We start from the raw sequence: 14,026 nt of genomic DNA, 5'->3' as shown, positions 1-14,026 counted from the left end.
AGCCTAAGCTGATTTTCTTCCTCCTCCTCTCCCACAGGATTACCCCAAGCTCAGCCAGTCTTATTATTCACTACTGGAAGTCCTGACCCAGGACCACATGAACTTTATTGCAAGCCTGGAACCTCATGTCATCATGTATATTCTCTCTTCCATTTCTGAAGGACTTACTGCACTTGGTAAGCACCTGGGTGGGTTGGTTAGTTGGTTTTTACCACTTAACAGAAGGGAAGAATCTTGCTCCAGTGTCCAAAAGGATTACTGCCTGGGGGAGCTGGCACTAACAATAGAGTACATATTTCATAGTACTTTCTCATCCGGCAAGTCCTTACTGATCCCCGCCTAAGTACCAGGCACTGTGCAGGGCACTGAGGATACAGTAATTGACAACACAGAGTCTCTGTCCTCCAGGAGCTTTTTTATCTCGTGGATGAAACAGACACATGAACAGACTACTGCCTGTTTACTATGATTACACTTAACGTGCTACCACGGGGATGAGTGCCAAGTGCTACACGGCCCTCAGGAAGAATACCTGAACTCCTGGTGCTGAGGACGTGGGATCAAGGAAGACTGGCTGGAAGGCCTGGCATCAAAGTGTAACCCTAAAATCTGGATAGTTGTTACCCAGGTTAGCAGGGGAGGCTTCCTAGCAGCAGTGGCAGCGAAGACTAGCACCTGTGGGCAAGAAGGGATCAGGAACTCCAGATGGCTGGCACACAAGCACAGAAGAGTTAGAGAGGCGTGAACTGGAGCTCTGGAGATAAGCAGGAGCCACTGTGAGGATCATGAGGGCCAGTACCCCGTGGCAGGGTGTTTCGACTCTACCCTGAGGCAGTGGAAGCTGTGGGAAGATTTTTCACAGCTAGTGCCTTAAGTTTTTTCATTCTAGTTCATATGGTTCCTGTCAACCATTCTGTTTCTAGGTTACCTTCTAGCAGTCTTAACAGGTATGCGTGTTGAGACAATAAAACATATTTTTATATTAGGCCGAGCAAAACATGAATAAAAAGATTAAGTCAACTGCAGAATAATCATGACATAATGCAAATGCATGTAGATTCTAAAAGTCATTTTGGATCATCTACTGTGGTGAATTATCCCTGCCTCTGTGCCATACTTCATTAATGCACATTTATTTCCATCAAGCTGCATAGCTGTGTCTGGTACAATCCAGTCACAGCATCAGACCTTGTTCTGGGAGGCTATTTTATGTCATCTTGAAAATAAAGGGACTTTTGCATAAGCTGTCAGTCCCATAGGAATCAGAATTGTTCATCCCTTGATGCTGTGGTCTCACTTCGTGTTTACAGAGGAAACACTGCAGGTGGTGCGGCAATCAATGTTCCCTTTGTGAGACGCACATAGACAAATCTGTGGCTCCCTTGGAGATGCTTTGGAGATAAACAAAAACATAGTACACCCCATTCTAACAATTGTAGGTGTGTATAGGCCGTATTCAGCTGGGTTTAATGACATCTCTCAGGTAATGCAGAGCATATCGGCTCACAGCTCACACTTCTGGATTCTAATCACAGCTCTGCAATTACTAGCAGCGTGATCTTTAGGCAAGTCACATAATCTCTCCAAACCCTGGTTTCCTCATGTGTAAAACGGAATGCCTCCTTCCCGGAGTTCTTGAGAGGATAAATTAGAGATAATATCTATAAAGTACTTAGCATAATGTCTGGCACAAAAGAAGTACTTGCTGAATGTAAACTATTTGTTAGTTTTTATGAAGCAGAAGACATCCATCCACAACACATTGAGCCAGTAATTTCAGTATTATTTTTTTGTATTTATTTTGCATTTATTATACCTACTCACTTTCAAACTTAGAAATTGGGCCTTGCTGTATAATGAGGGTAAGAGATGAACTGGAAGATTCTGAGTAGTGGCCTTGGCTGAAATGGCCATAGTTCCCGGTCTGACCAGGTACTTCTATGGGATCTGAGCTAAGGGTAATCCATGTTTGCCCAGGTCCCCATTGGCAACTCAGTGTGCCTGCTCCATCCCACCCTGCCACTCTTTTTGCAGACACCATGGTATGCACAGGCTGCTGCTCCTGCCTGGACCACATTGTGACATACCTCTTCAAGCAGCTGTCACGGAGCACCAAGAAGAGGGCGACACCCCTGAATCAGGAGAGTGACCGCTTTCTGCATATTATGCAACAGCATCCAGAGATGATCCAGCAGGTAAGGAAGTGGAGGGTTAGAAGGCAGTGATGGGGTGCCCTACAGTGGAGGAACCTCTGTAAGAGAGGGGAGGCCACACAAGATAATGAACGTGACTAACACAGGTTCATGCTGCTGAGATCAAGTTTTTGTCTTAAACTTGCAGTGGAGGGCCAGGCACAGTGGCACATACCTGTGATCCCAGCACTTTGGGAGGCCAAGGCAGGAGGGTTGCTTGAGGCAAGGAATTTGAGACTAGCCTGAGCAACACAGCAAGACCCCATTTCCAAAAAATTTTTTCATTAGACACACACACTGGCGTGGACCTACCAAGCTACTTAGGAGGCTGAAGTGGAAGGATAATTTGAGCCCAGGAATTCGAGGCTGCAGTGAGCTGATTGTGCTCCTGCATTCTAACCTGGGCAACAGAGAGAGAGATCTCGTCTCTTTAAAAAAAATTGCACCGGATTGTGAGTTTACTGAGTAATCATTGGATATAGAAAATTAGAAAAAATCAAGATCTGAATTGTTGTTCTGAATGTCACACCAACCCCTATTCCCTGGGCCTATCTCATGAGCACCATCCTCCTCCTGTGAAAATTACTTTGCTCACCCATTGCTGTAAATGGAACATGAGTTAGCAGTATCCAGCCTTCTTAAAGCTTATCTTCTCACTTGCAAAATGGGAACAAGAATGCAGGACAGAAAAAATTAAGTGACCACAGAGATAGACATGCTTGCCCTTATTTTATTCGTACGTAACAAAAATAAGACTTGAAGCAACTTGCAAAAATACAAGTGGAGTTACTAGATAAAAATAGGTAAGGAAGTGGATCAGCAGAACTACTGAGATTTTAGCCCGTAGTATTTTAGCCAATCTCACCTTTGCCCACATTGTTCTCTATAAGAAGCAGTGAAATAATTTATAACCCCATCACATCTACTCCTCTGGGACCAGTACCTGGCAGTGATAGTGCATGGTCTTTTGCCTACTTTAATTTTGTTTGCCTGACCCCATCCCATTGCCCACAAGTCTGGGTGAACTGGGAAGGTCCATTTGTAAATGAAATTATCAAACCAATTTAAAGAACAGGAAAGGAAATATCTTAGAAGAAAAGCTTACCTTGAAATAGAAGACTAAAATGAAGCTTCACAAAATATTTTTCTGGTTTACCCTACACAGAAGAGGCCTTCAACCTAATACACTCCTCTCTTTGGAGTCTGTCATGTTGTCTCGGGTAGCCATACACTAGGTCACTGACTCAGATTCTCCATTTTCAGATGCTGTCCACGGTGCTGAACATCATCATCTTCGAAGACTGTAGGAACCAGTGGTCAATGTCCCGACCACTACTTGGCTTGATACTACTTAATGAAAAGGTAGGAGAGCCAGCTCCTTGACGCCAAGCCAGAAGAAATGGTAGGCATGCACTTGGCTGTCACTTTCCAGGCACTGTGAGAAATGCACATAGAAACACCCCAGGATGGCAGAACAGGGAAAATGGGCCACTTACTGAGCATGTCCTATACATGCTGTGAACATCATGTAATCACCTGATGTTGGACGTCAGCACATGTGGCAGTTCAGGGAGACAAAGGGTAAAGGTTGAGGCAATGTTTTCCTCTAGGTAGGAAGAGAAATCATTTAACAGGAAAGAATATACCTGGGTATCAGAGCATTTAGGACCTAAGTTCTAGTTCCAGCTCTGCCATAAACCAAGTCTTGAGATTCCTATAAAAGAAGGGTCCCTTATAGTACTTTATAAATTAAAAATTCTTGGTCCTGTAAGACAGGAATTTTTTTTTAAGTATCCAGTTTTAGTAGACATTCCATTCCTTCTGGGAAAAGAACATTCTTCAACTCTCCAGTGACAGAGGGCTAATCTGCCTTCCCCTGTTCTCTTACCTTCTGTTTCACTCCTTGCCCCACAGTATTTTTCTGACCTAAGGAACAGTATCGTGAACAGCCAGCCACCAGAGAAGCAGCAGGCTATGCATCTGTGTTTTGAAAACCTGATGGAAGGTATTGAGCGAAATCTTCTTACGAAAAACAGAGACAGGTGAGTCTAGAGGGCCCTGCCAAGGAACCGTGGGTGACTGTTATTTTTCAAGTCATTGAAAGAAGAGTGATTCCTTAAAGTCTTGGTGTACCCATGTTTAGAGGCCACATAGAGCAGCGCTGTCTGACAGAAGAGCAGGCCACATTTAAAAAAGTTGAAAGAAACAGGCAAAATTCATGTGATCAATATATTTTATTTAACCCAATGTATCTAAAATATCTCAGTGTATAATCAATATTTAAAAATTAAGAATTCTGACATTCTTTTTGCTGCACTAAGTCTTCAAAATCCTGTGTATTTTACATTTAACAGTGTATCTCAATTCGTGTGTTAAATTTCCATCAGAAATACTTGATCTGTATTTAGATTTCATAAATTTACAGTTGACAAAGCAGATTCCCATACCCAGCTTGTTCCAAACATACTTTTAAGTTTTCCAATAACTAAATTGAATATCTGGGTTTTTAAATTTTTATTTAATTTAAAATTGATTAAGGTGCAATTGGGGAACTGAATTTTAAATTTCATTCAGTTCGTTTCCACAGTCGCACTGGCCACAGTTCAGTGCCATGTGTGGTTGGCGGCTACCATACTGGACAGCACAGCTCTACACTGCTGGTCTCTTGGCACTGAGAAATGAGACAGCTTCATTCTCTTACTGCCCTCACTTTGTGAGGGTTACTTCCCACCCGTTAGTGAGATTTCTTTTGTGCTGCCGTGAGCCCAACACGGACCACAGGGCCCCGGATTTGACCAGATCTATAGGCCTGCCCTGAAGTTGCCAGGTAGAAAGGGGGAGCAGAACTAAGCCAAGTTTCCCTTTGAGTCTCAAGACTGAAATTAACTGACCTTAGAAACAGAACCCTTCAATGCATATGTTCTGCTTCCCAGTAGCTACTTCCCTGCTAAAAAACATTTTAGGCAAAAACTTTTCCCTTCCACCCTCCTCCCCCAACCCACATGCATCCTCTCTGCAGGTTCACCCAGAACCTGTCAGCATTCCGTCGAGAAGTCAACGACTCGATGAAGAATTCCACTTATGGCGTGAATAGCAATGACATGATGAGCTGACACCTCCTTGGACTCTACCTGTACAGAGCAGCGTCCCTTTGGTTTGGCCCAGGGGGACGAACAATTGCAAGGGGGAGGGCCTGGCTGATCCTGGCTCCTTCCTCCAGGGGTGTGGGGCAAATGGCAAAGGTCAACTAGCTACTTCCCCAGGGAATAGGGGTGTGAGTGCACTCACTAGAGGGCAGGGCGCTGCTGGTTCCTGGGGACTGGGTGGGAAGGTGGTGGAAGGAGACAGAGACACAGACGTCTGAGACTCCAGCCCCCTCCTCCTGGGGCCACCCAAGGGGGAAGAACCCCCAGTGTCCTGCCACAACCTGCCTTGTATAAACATGTACATTTTTTCATAACATTTTGAACAAGGTTTATATTGACTCAAGTTTAAAAACAAAAAGTGTGACTGAAAAATTTTTACAGAGTCTAGTGCACCAATGCTGATGTGAGGGGTTGTGTATGCGAGTGAGGAAAACGTGTATTCTGTGGCCTGAAGCTTTACTGGACAAGGATGTGTGAGAGTGCAGAGATATATTTAGTGACACAGTATAGAGGCAAAAAAAGTAAAAATCCCAAATGTATATTTTTTCTTATTGCCCTTTCCTCACCCCAAAATGGTCACTTCCTGTTACTGTATTAACCCTTGTTATTAGGAACTCTAAGCCATGCCAGAGCGCCACCCTCTCCCCTAACCACAGACGCTGCCCTAGGTCCCTGGCCTCTTGCGGTGACAAGTAACTCCAGCTAACAGTGTTTGGTGTTCTTATGTCCATCCTTTTCCCACTTTGCTTACCCTCATCCTCAGACAGACAGACGCCTCTTGCTTTTAAAAGTTGGATTGAACTATGTGTTGTAGGGTTTTTGGTCTCTGCAGAGACCAGAGAGAAGGAAATGAGCCAGTTGCTCTCCTGTTGCGCAATCTGGATGAGTCCACCAGAGGCCCAGCTGCGTGTGGCCAATAACTTTTAGTCTTCCCCAGCCCTCGAGGCAGTGTGTGTGGCTGTGTGCGTGTGGATATTTATATATGTACCCTGCACTCATGAATGTATGAACTGGAGGAAGTTACTACAGTGGAGGGTTCTTAATAACAAGGTCTACCTAGCATGAAGTATTTAACATTCTCCCACCCCCTTAAAAATATACATTTTTATAAAATGAAAACCATAATAAATGTTTTGAATATTAAAAAAATTAACCTACAGAGGAAAATTAATGGAGAAAGCTATTTGCCTTGTACTTTTTCCACAATTGCTGCTAGTTGTACACATCTCTAGTTCAGCTCTTGCCCACGGGACACTCATCAATTAGGTTTTATTTTTATTTCTCTCCTCTACCCCCAGAAACAAGCCTGTTAATTTTTTTTCCTTCTCCTCTGGCGACTGTGTGGTGGATCCTTTCTTGCGTGATCAGGTTGCGGATAGACTTGTAAGGGTGTTTGCTGCATACAGTGTAAGCATTGTGACCGCCAATAAACTTCAATGGTTTCTACTGACCTGGTTTCAGCCATCAAGTCTAGTGTGTGTCCAGGGCCATGTCTCTCTAAACACATGAAGATCTGTGAAACGTGCATTCTTAAGAGCCAGTGGATGACAGGGGCCCCCTCAACCTGATAAAATTGTTTCTCACAGGACTAAGTCTGACTCAATTTCTTTTAAAAGTCTGATTGGTTGGGTTGAGATACACATAGCATAGATTGTCCACAGCTGTAGAAGGGAAGCCACTCTACCTCTTCACTAGCTTCCAGGTAATAACATGGCTACCAGCAGACAACTAGTAATTGAAGAAAGCCCAGTTTTGTTAATGTTCTGACATCGCCCCTCTGATGTGGGCTGAGCTTCATTCATCAGACCTTGACACGTGCGAGGGCAAATGTTATCCCCTGGAATACTGTGCAGACATCACAGGCCAGATTTATAAAATGAAGAACACTAGCTAACAGGGGCTACTTCTAACTTAGGTACTATGTAGTACCTAAGTATGAAGGAACTCCATTGCCAGGAACATGGAAAAGTATTAAGGTATAGCTAGGTACGTGTGCTTTAATGCAGACAGACATCCCATGATTCCCGGCCCCAGACGGCTGCTTCTGTCTGCCTTATCTACATGTACTGCTCTTTGTCTCCTGTTCCAGCCTTCTGGGAACTGGCATAACCTTAGTCCTAAGTTAACTTCCAAAGCAAAAAATTGTATTCTGATGGCTAGAAGGCAAATGGAATTGACTCATCTTTGCCAAGTTCCATCTGTAAGGCTAATAAAAACATAAAATTATCAGGTTTCATTGATATGCAAAACACTCCTGGCACATGCTCCACAATTCTAATTCTGTAGTAAATGAGACAAAAATAATTATCTCACAGGTACTTGGAGAGCTCCCCTTTCCCCCACCTATTAATATATTGAGATGCTGATTGATTGGCAAAACCACAAAGCCCTCCCTTCCACAGAAACAGCCTACAAGCTCACCAAAGATGGTGGGCTCATCAGTGCGGCCCTGGGGCAGTCCAGTCAGGACAGGCGCTATGGTTAAAATCTCCCACAGCCATGTCCAGTTTTAAACAGCGATGCTGCTCCCTCCTTGACTAATTAAAATAGGGGCATCCAAAAAAAAAAAGCCTTCCCCCCCCCAAGAAAATGTGAAAGCCACTTTTAAACTTTAATATCCTGAGAAATCATGGGGAAGTTTTAGTCAAAACCTGAGTTTATTTGGGAGTTTCTAGGCTCTAGGCACTACGTTCATCAAATCAAGTGTCTTTAGACACTGTTTCTGACACAAACTGACAAACTGTACTTTTACATTGAAAAAACACCTAAATCCTTTACTACAGATTATTAAATTATATAAATTATATTTTATGTGTATTTGTTTTGTTGGCGGAGCCCAAATAAGGGTGATCTATTCCCACTAAAGTGTAAATCAGACAAAGGAAGAAGGGATCTGGCCCAGAGTTGTGATTTTAAGAAATAATGACTTTCCACAGAAATGTCTATTTCCTAGATAAGTGACAACCGACTAAAAAATAAGTTTTTCATTTTCCAAAACTTAGTCTTTATTAAGGACTTTTTCCTCCCAAGTGGAAAAAATGTTTTAGTATGCTATGAAATTTCAACCAACTACAGAAACAGAACACTTTCCAAAATATCCATGGTCTCTTTCCAAGTCAGGAACAGTGGAAAAAAGGGGGAAAAAAAAAATAGAAAATATCCATGGTCGTGGGGTAACATGAACTAAATCTAGAAAGCCAAACAACCTCCCTATTTCGTATTTGCCCCTGGCCCACCCTGTCCTCACCATAGATTTTTGGGTAGATCTACAAACCTAAGCTGAGATAAAATGCTACCGAAGTTTCAAATGCCAATGAAAAAGGAGAGGAAAGATTATAACTACTGAAAAGTCCTGGTTCTTTAAACACTTTTTAGAGTAAGTTTGAAAGGATAAAAATGTATTCAGCCATAATTAAGCAACAATCAGTTAGATGCTAAATAATGTCTAGCCTCTGTAGCTTGTCGTCAGGGTTCATTACATTGACCTTTGATACCCTAAATTCACTGGTCAGTCAGTCACTTTGATGTGCTTTAGGAATGGTGGGTCAACTAAAGGAATCACCTGACACAATGGGGATATGAGACCATCGGGTGGGAGGATGAAATAAAGTTTGGAAAATCATTCCCCTTCCTTAGAAAAGCCTTATGGCTCTGAGGACAGCCTGACTGCCCTTTGTTGTCTATTCATTTGCCAAATACTTATTCAGCATTTATTATGAGCCAAATGGCTTGCCTTTTTTGTTTGTTTGTTTGTTTAGAGACAAGGTCTCGTTTTGTCACCCAGGCTGGAGTGCAGTGGTGCAATCACAGCTCACTGCAGCCTCAAACTCCTGGACTTGGGCAATCCTCTTGTGTCAGCCTCTTGAGTAGCTGGGACTACTGGTGTGCACCACCATGCCCAGGGTTTTGTTTCTGTTTTTGTTTTTTTTAAGAGTCAGGGTCTCACTGTTGCTCAGGCTGGTCTTGAACTCTTTTGGCCTCAAGCCATTCTCCTGCCTCAGCCTCCCAAAGTTCTGGAAATATAGGTGTGAGCCACTGCATCCATCCCCAAATGTTTTTTTGATGGTTAGCAACATAAAAGGAAGCTCAGAAGAAAAGCAGAAAAAGTCACTTGCAAGGCAAATTCATTCTGTGTAAGATCCCTCCATAGTTCAAACTGACTTCAAAACATATGAAACAATGCTTACAAAAGCATGATACACAACAATTATATTTTTAATTCTGCATGATAGCCATGAAGACAAGTCATCATGCACTTAAACATACAGCAGTACCTATATGGCCCTAATCATCCCACTCTTAGGTTGCAAAGGAATGAAAACCAGCAGGTGGGGAATCTCCTATCCCCTGCTATGGAATCAGATTAAGCAAGTCAGGGCATCTGCATTCATGGTATGAAAGACAAACTCACAAGATAAAAACTGACTAAGGGACAGTGGATTTGGACTTATGTAAAGCTCAGGGGAGCCAATATACAGAGTCTGATAGGTACTCCCTGCAGCTAGTAAAAGGGTGGAAGAACATAAGAGCAGCAGTCTCGAGGTCAGAACCCAACCCTCTCCCCAGCTCCTAGAGACATTTATACTGTGTAAGGAGGGTAAAGCATCCTTTCGAGGCCGAATTAATTTGTCTGGAAAATGGCTGAGAGTTCCAACTAAGACAGTGGAAATGAAACCACTTTTAAGAGTATAGCAGGCCATTATCATATCATTCATAAAACTAGCTACCCACCCTTTAACACCTTGCAGTCTGGGGCATGTGTCACAGAGCAGATCAAGTTAATAAGCTTTGTCAAACAAGCTACGAACCCTGCAGCAGAACGCTTCCATTCAACTAGACTGATGCAACTGCCATCTGCCTTTTCCCGGTCTGCAGAACCCTCTCTTCTCGGTCTAAACTTAGATGCCCTTTGCTCACCTGCCCTTTTCAAGACCCAAAATCCCTCTCTAAAAATCTCCCCTTTACTGTCCCCGTGCCTAAGAGACTTAGGGCCCACGTGCTCGTTCCTTTGGGGTGTTCTAACCCAACCCCTACCTGTCCCAGCAACCAAAATGTGCTCCTTAGAAGACGAGACCAGACCGTGATGTCACGTCATGAAAAGGATGTGTAGTTTCTAGGGAGTATGGGAGTCCACAGAAGATGGTGGGTGGAGGCTGGAGAGAGCTTTTGGAACTAATTTGGGTGAAGCGCCGGCAGGAAGAAGCTGCCTGGTTTGGGCGGGCTAAACTCACAAAGTTGCCATAGGCCTCTGACATCTTCCCGCCTGGACCCAGAGAAGGAAACAAGGAAACAGTGCACACCTGACCCCTCCTGACTTCCCCGGCCAGTTGCTGCCGGCGCGCCGCGGCCCCGGAAGTGGTTCCGCGCGCCCCTTCCGTCGGAAGGAGGTGCAGCAGCCTGTCGCGTCTGCGCACAAAGGCCCGCTCGCCGGGCTCGCCCTCCGCCCCGCGCAGGCGCAGTCAGGACTCGGGCGGGCCCGAGGTGTGGCGGTCAGAAGGGCGAGGGTCTGGCAGCTGCTTGGGTGAGGGGTGTCCTAGGAAGGCCGGAGCTGGGCTTCTGCGGCCCTTGGACCCCACCAAGCCGTGTGCTCGATGGGCTCGTGGACCCCATCGAGTTCACGTGCACAGCGGCTAGCCGCAGTGGTGATCCCAGAGGCAGAAGAACTCGGTGTCGCGGGCAGACAGACGGATGGTCCCTGCGCAGCACGGTGTGCGCCCCGGGAGAGCGCAGGAGGAGTGGCCAGTTGAAGGAGGCAGGGAAGGACACCGCGCAGTGCAAAAACACTGAGGCAGGAAGCATCTTGTACTCTGATAGCAGTTGCAGAAAGTGTGGCTGGAGGGAGAGCGCGGCCCTAATGTGTCTGGATGAGGGTGGGGCCCAGGAGGTTGGGATTTGATTCAAAAGCTCGACCTTTTTCCAGAGGCCATTTGGCAGAACAGCCTGGTCATCAGTCTTTGTTTAACCCACCAGCTAGTGGGTAATACGGATTTGAACCAAGAAGAGGGCTGAGAGGGGAGTTGAGAGAGCTTAAGACAGGTGGAAGCAACAGGTCTTTGTGACCAGTTGGATTTGGAGAGTGAAGAGGACTCCAGTATGATTCTCAGGTTCAGAACAGGGCAGCAGCCAAGTGAGGAAGAGGAAGCATGGGGTGGCAGGGGCCGTGGAGGAGGGTGCTGGGTGAGCCTCAATGGAACTCTCACCCAAAGAAATTTCCCTGCTGTTGTAGGCAGAGCGCCTGGGAGATGTCAAAAACCGATTGCTACAAAATAAATAATACTCACAAAAACTCAGAAAATAGTAGAGAAGGGGCACTTCCCAACTCATTTTATGAAAGAAGCATTTCCCAAATACCAAAACCAAAGACATTTAAAAAAATAAAATTTAAAAGACCAGGCCAACTGTGGTGGCATGAACCTTTAATTCCAGCACTTTCAGAGGCTGAAGCAGGAGGATCACTTAAGGTTAGGAGTTCAAGACCAGCCTGGGCAACATAGTGAGACCTCATCTCTACGGAAAAAGAAGAAATAATAGCCAGGTGTGGTGGCATATGCCTGTAGTTCCAGCTACTCAGAAGGCTAAGGTAGGAGGAGGATTGCTTGAGCCCAGGAGTTTGAGGCTTCAGTGAGCTATGATGGAGCCATTGTATTGCAGCCTGGGCAAAAGAGCAAATCCCTTTCTCTGGGGAAAAAAAAAAAATAGAAAAAAACCTTTTAGACTAATGTCCTTCATGAACATACATGCAAAAATCCTAAACAAAATATAAGCAAATCAAATCCAACAATATATAAAAAGGTTAAGCCAAGATATCTTAACATACCAAAAGCATGAACCATAAAAGAAAAAAAAATATTAGGCTTCATCAAAATTTAAAATTTCTGCTCTTCAGAAGACACCACTTAAAAATGAATCAAAACCAAAAGAAAAAAGGAAAAGAAAAAAAATGAACCAGCAAGCTGTAGATAGGAGTGAAAAATCTCTGGAATACATATGTTTGACACAAAACAGATATCCAGGTATCTCCAGTATATATAAAGAGTATATATAACTCAGTAAGAATTACCCAAAATAACCCAATTTTAAAATGGGTAAAATACTTGAACGGACATTTTGCAAAAGAAGATATACAATTGACCAATAATCACTTGAAAAGATATTCAACCTCACTTGTCATCAAGAAAATACAAATAAAAACCACAATGAAATGCTACTATACATCCACTAGAATGGCTAAAATTAAAAAGACTGACAATGTCAAGTGTTGGCAAAGATGTAAAGCGATTAGAATTCGTATACATTGCAAATACAAGTGCAAAATGGTACAACAATTTGGAAAGCAGTTTTGCAGTTTCATACAAAGTTTAACAGATTTACCATATGTCCAGCAATTCCACTCCTAGATATTTACCCAAGAAAAATTAAAACGTATGTCCAAAGGCTTGCTCTCAAATGTTCATAGCAGTTGTATTCATAATCCTTTTAAATTGGATAGTACCCAAATGTCCATCAACAGGTGTATCTGTCAGGAATTTATTGCAAGGAATTGGCCTATGTGATTATGAGGATGGACTAGGCAAGTCTGAAATCCAGGCTGGAAGCTCTTGAGCAGGAGCTAAAGCTGCAGTCCATAGGCAAAACTTCCTCAGCCAAACCTCGATTCTGTTCCTAAAGTCTTTCAACTTGATTGGATCAGGCCCACCCTATTATCGAGGGTAATTTCCTATACATAAAATCAACAAATTGTAGATGGTAATCACATTTACAAAATACCTTGACACTCCTAGATTAGTGTTTGCTTGAATATGGAGAAAGAAATGATGAATGTTTGAGGTGCTAGATATTCTAACTACCCTAATTTGATTATTGCATATTGTATGCATGTATCAGAATATCACACATACCCCATAAATATGTACAATTATGTATCACTAAAAAAACTTTAAGAAATTAATGAGGTAGATAGCAGTATTATTTCTCCATTTAGCAGATGAAGAAACCAAGGCAGTGTGATGTGAATTCACACACCTGAGATCACAGAGCAGAGTCCAGACTTGAACCCAGACCATCTGTTCCAGCATCCTGGCTCTTGCTCATGACCTCAGTGGGCCTGCCTCCCCTGCCTTCATTTACCCACCCTTCACTGTGACCCCCACCCGCAGCCTCACATCAGTACGATTATTGATGAGACAGCAAGGTGGGGCCACTGAAGGCCAGTTTTCTCTGACCACTGCTCTCATGTGAAGCTGGAAGCCCCTTGAAGGGACTGTGTTGTATTCATTGCTGAATGCTCAAGCCCAGGCCAGGGTTGGCCATATTGCAAGGCCTGAATCAATGTTTGTTGAGTGAATACCTGAACGTCTGTGCATAGCATGCATTGTGCCCACCATTTGCTCTTTTTTGCCACATACTTGGCTGCATGGCTTTCACCTCCAGCAGACCCCCTGCTGGGAACAAAGAGCTCAGGGACAACCAAGGAGACCAGAGCTGCTTAGCTGATGACAGGGAGCCTTGGGGACCCTGTCATGGTCCCAAGTCTCTCCTGGACCAGTTCACTGGGAGGCCAACTGCAGCTTCCAGGAATAAAAGATTCTGCTCCTCGGTGGCAATGAGCCCCTGTGCCAGGGGTATGCAAGTTGTGTTGAGGGGTGCTTCCCGAGGGTACTCAGTGTCTGCCAGGGCACTGGATCAGAC

General features: G+C 44.1%; 1 protein-coding gene across 3 annotated transcripts in view; it reads left to right on the top strand.

Annotated features, from left to right (window-relative positions):
- The window catches only part of XPO7 (exportin 7), a 77,804-nt gene extending 70,908 nt beyond the window's left edge, over positions 1-6,896 (top strand). For all 3 annotated transcript variants that reach the window (XM_069484874.1, XM_069484873.1, XM_069484872.1), the window contains 5 exons: positions 38-176; positions 2,035-2,195; positions 3,456-3,554; positions 4,107-4,234; positions 5,212-6,896. In XM_069484874.1, the coding sequence (XP_069340975.1) occupies positions 38-176; positions 2,035-2,195; positions 3,456-3,554; positions 4,107-4,234; positions 5,212-5,305 (621 nt within the window). In that variant the 3' untranslated portion in view covers positions 5,306-6,896. The remainder of the gene's footprint in view (positions 1-37; positions 177-2,034; positions 2,196-3,455; positions 3,555-4,106; positions 4,235-5,211) is intronic.
- The last annotated feature ends 7,130 nt before the right edge of the window (positions 6,897-14,026 follow it).

The sequence above is a fragment of the Eulemur rufifrons genome, chromosome 12, assembly GCF_041146395.1.
Source record: "Eulemur rufifrons isolate Redbay chromosome 12, OSU_ERuf_1, whole genome shotgun sequence".
NCBI classification, from domain to species: domain Eukaryota; kingdom Metazoa; phylum Chordata; class Mammalia; order Primates; family Lemuridae; genus Eulemur; species Eulemur rufifrons.
The sequence above is the reverse complement of the archived record's forward strand: the minus strand, read 5'-3'. Positions and strand labels throughout refer to the sequence as shown.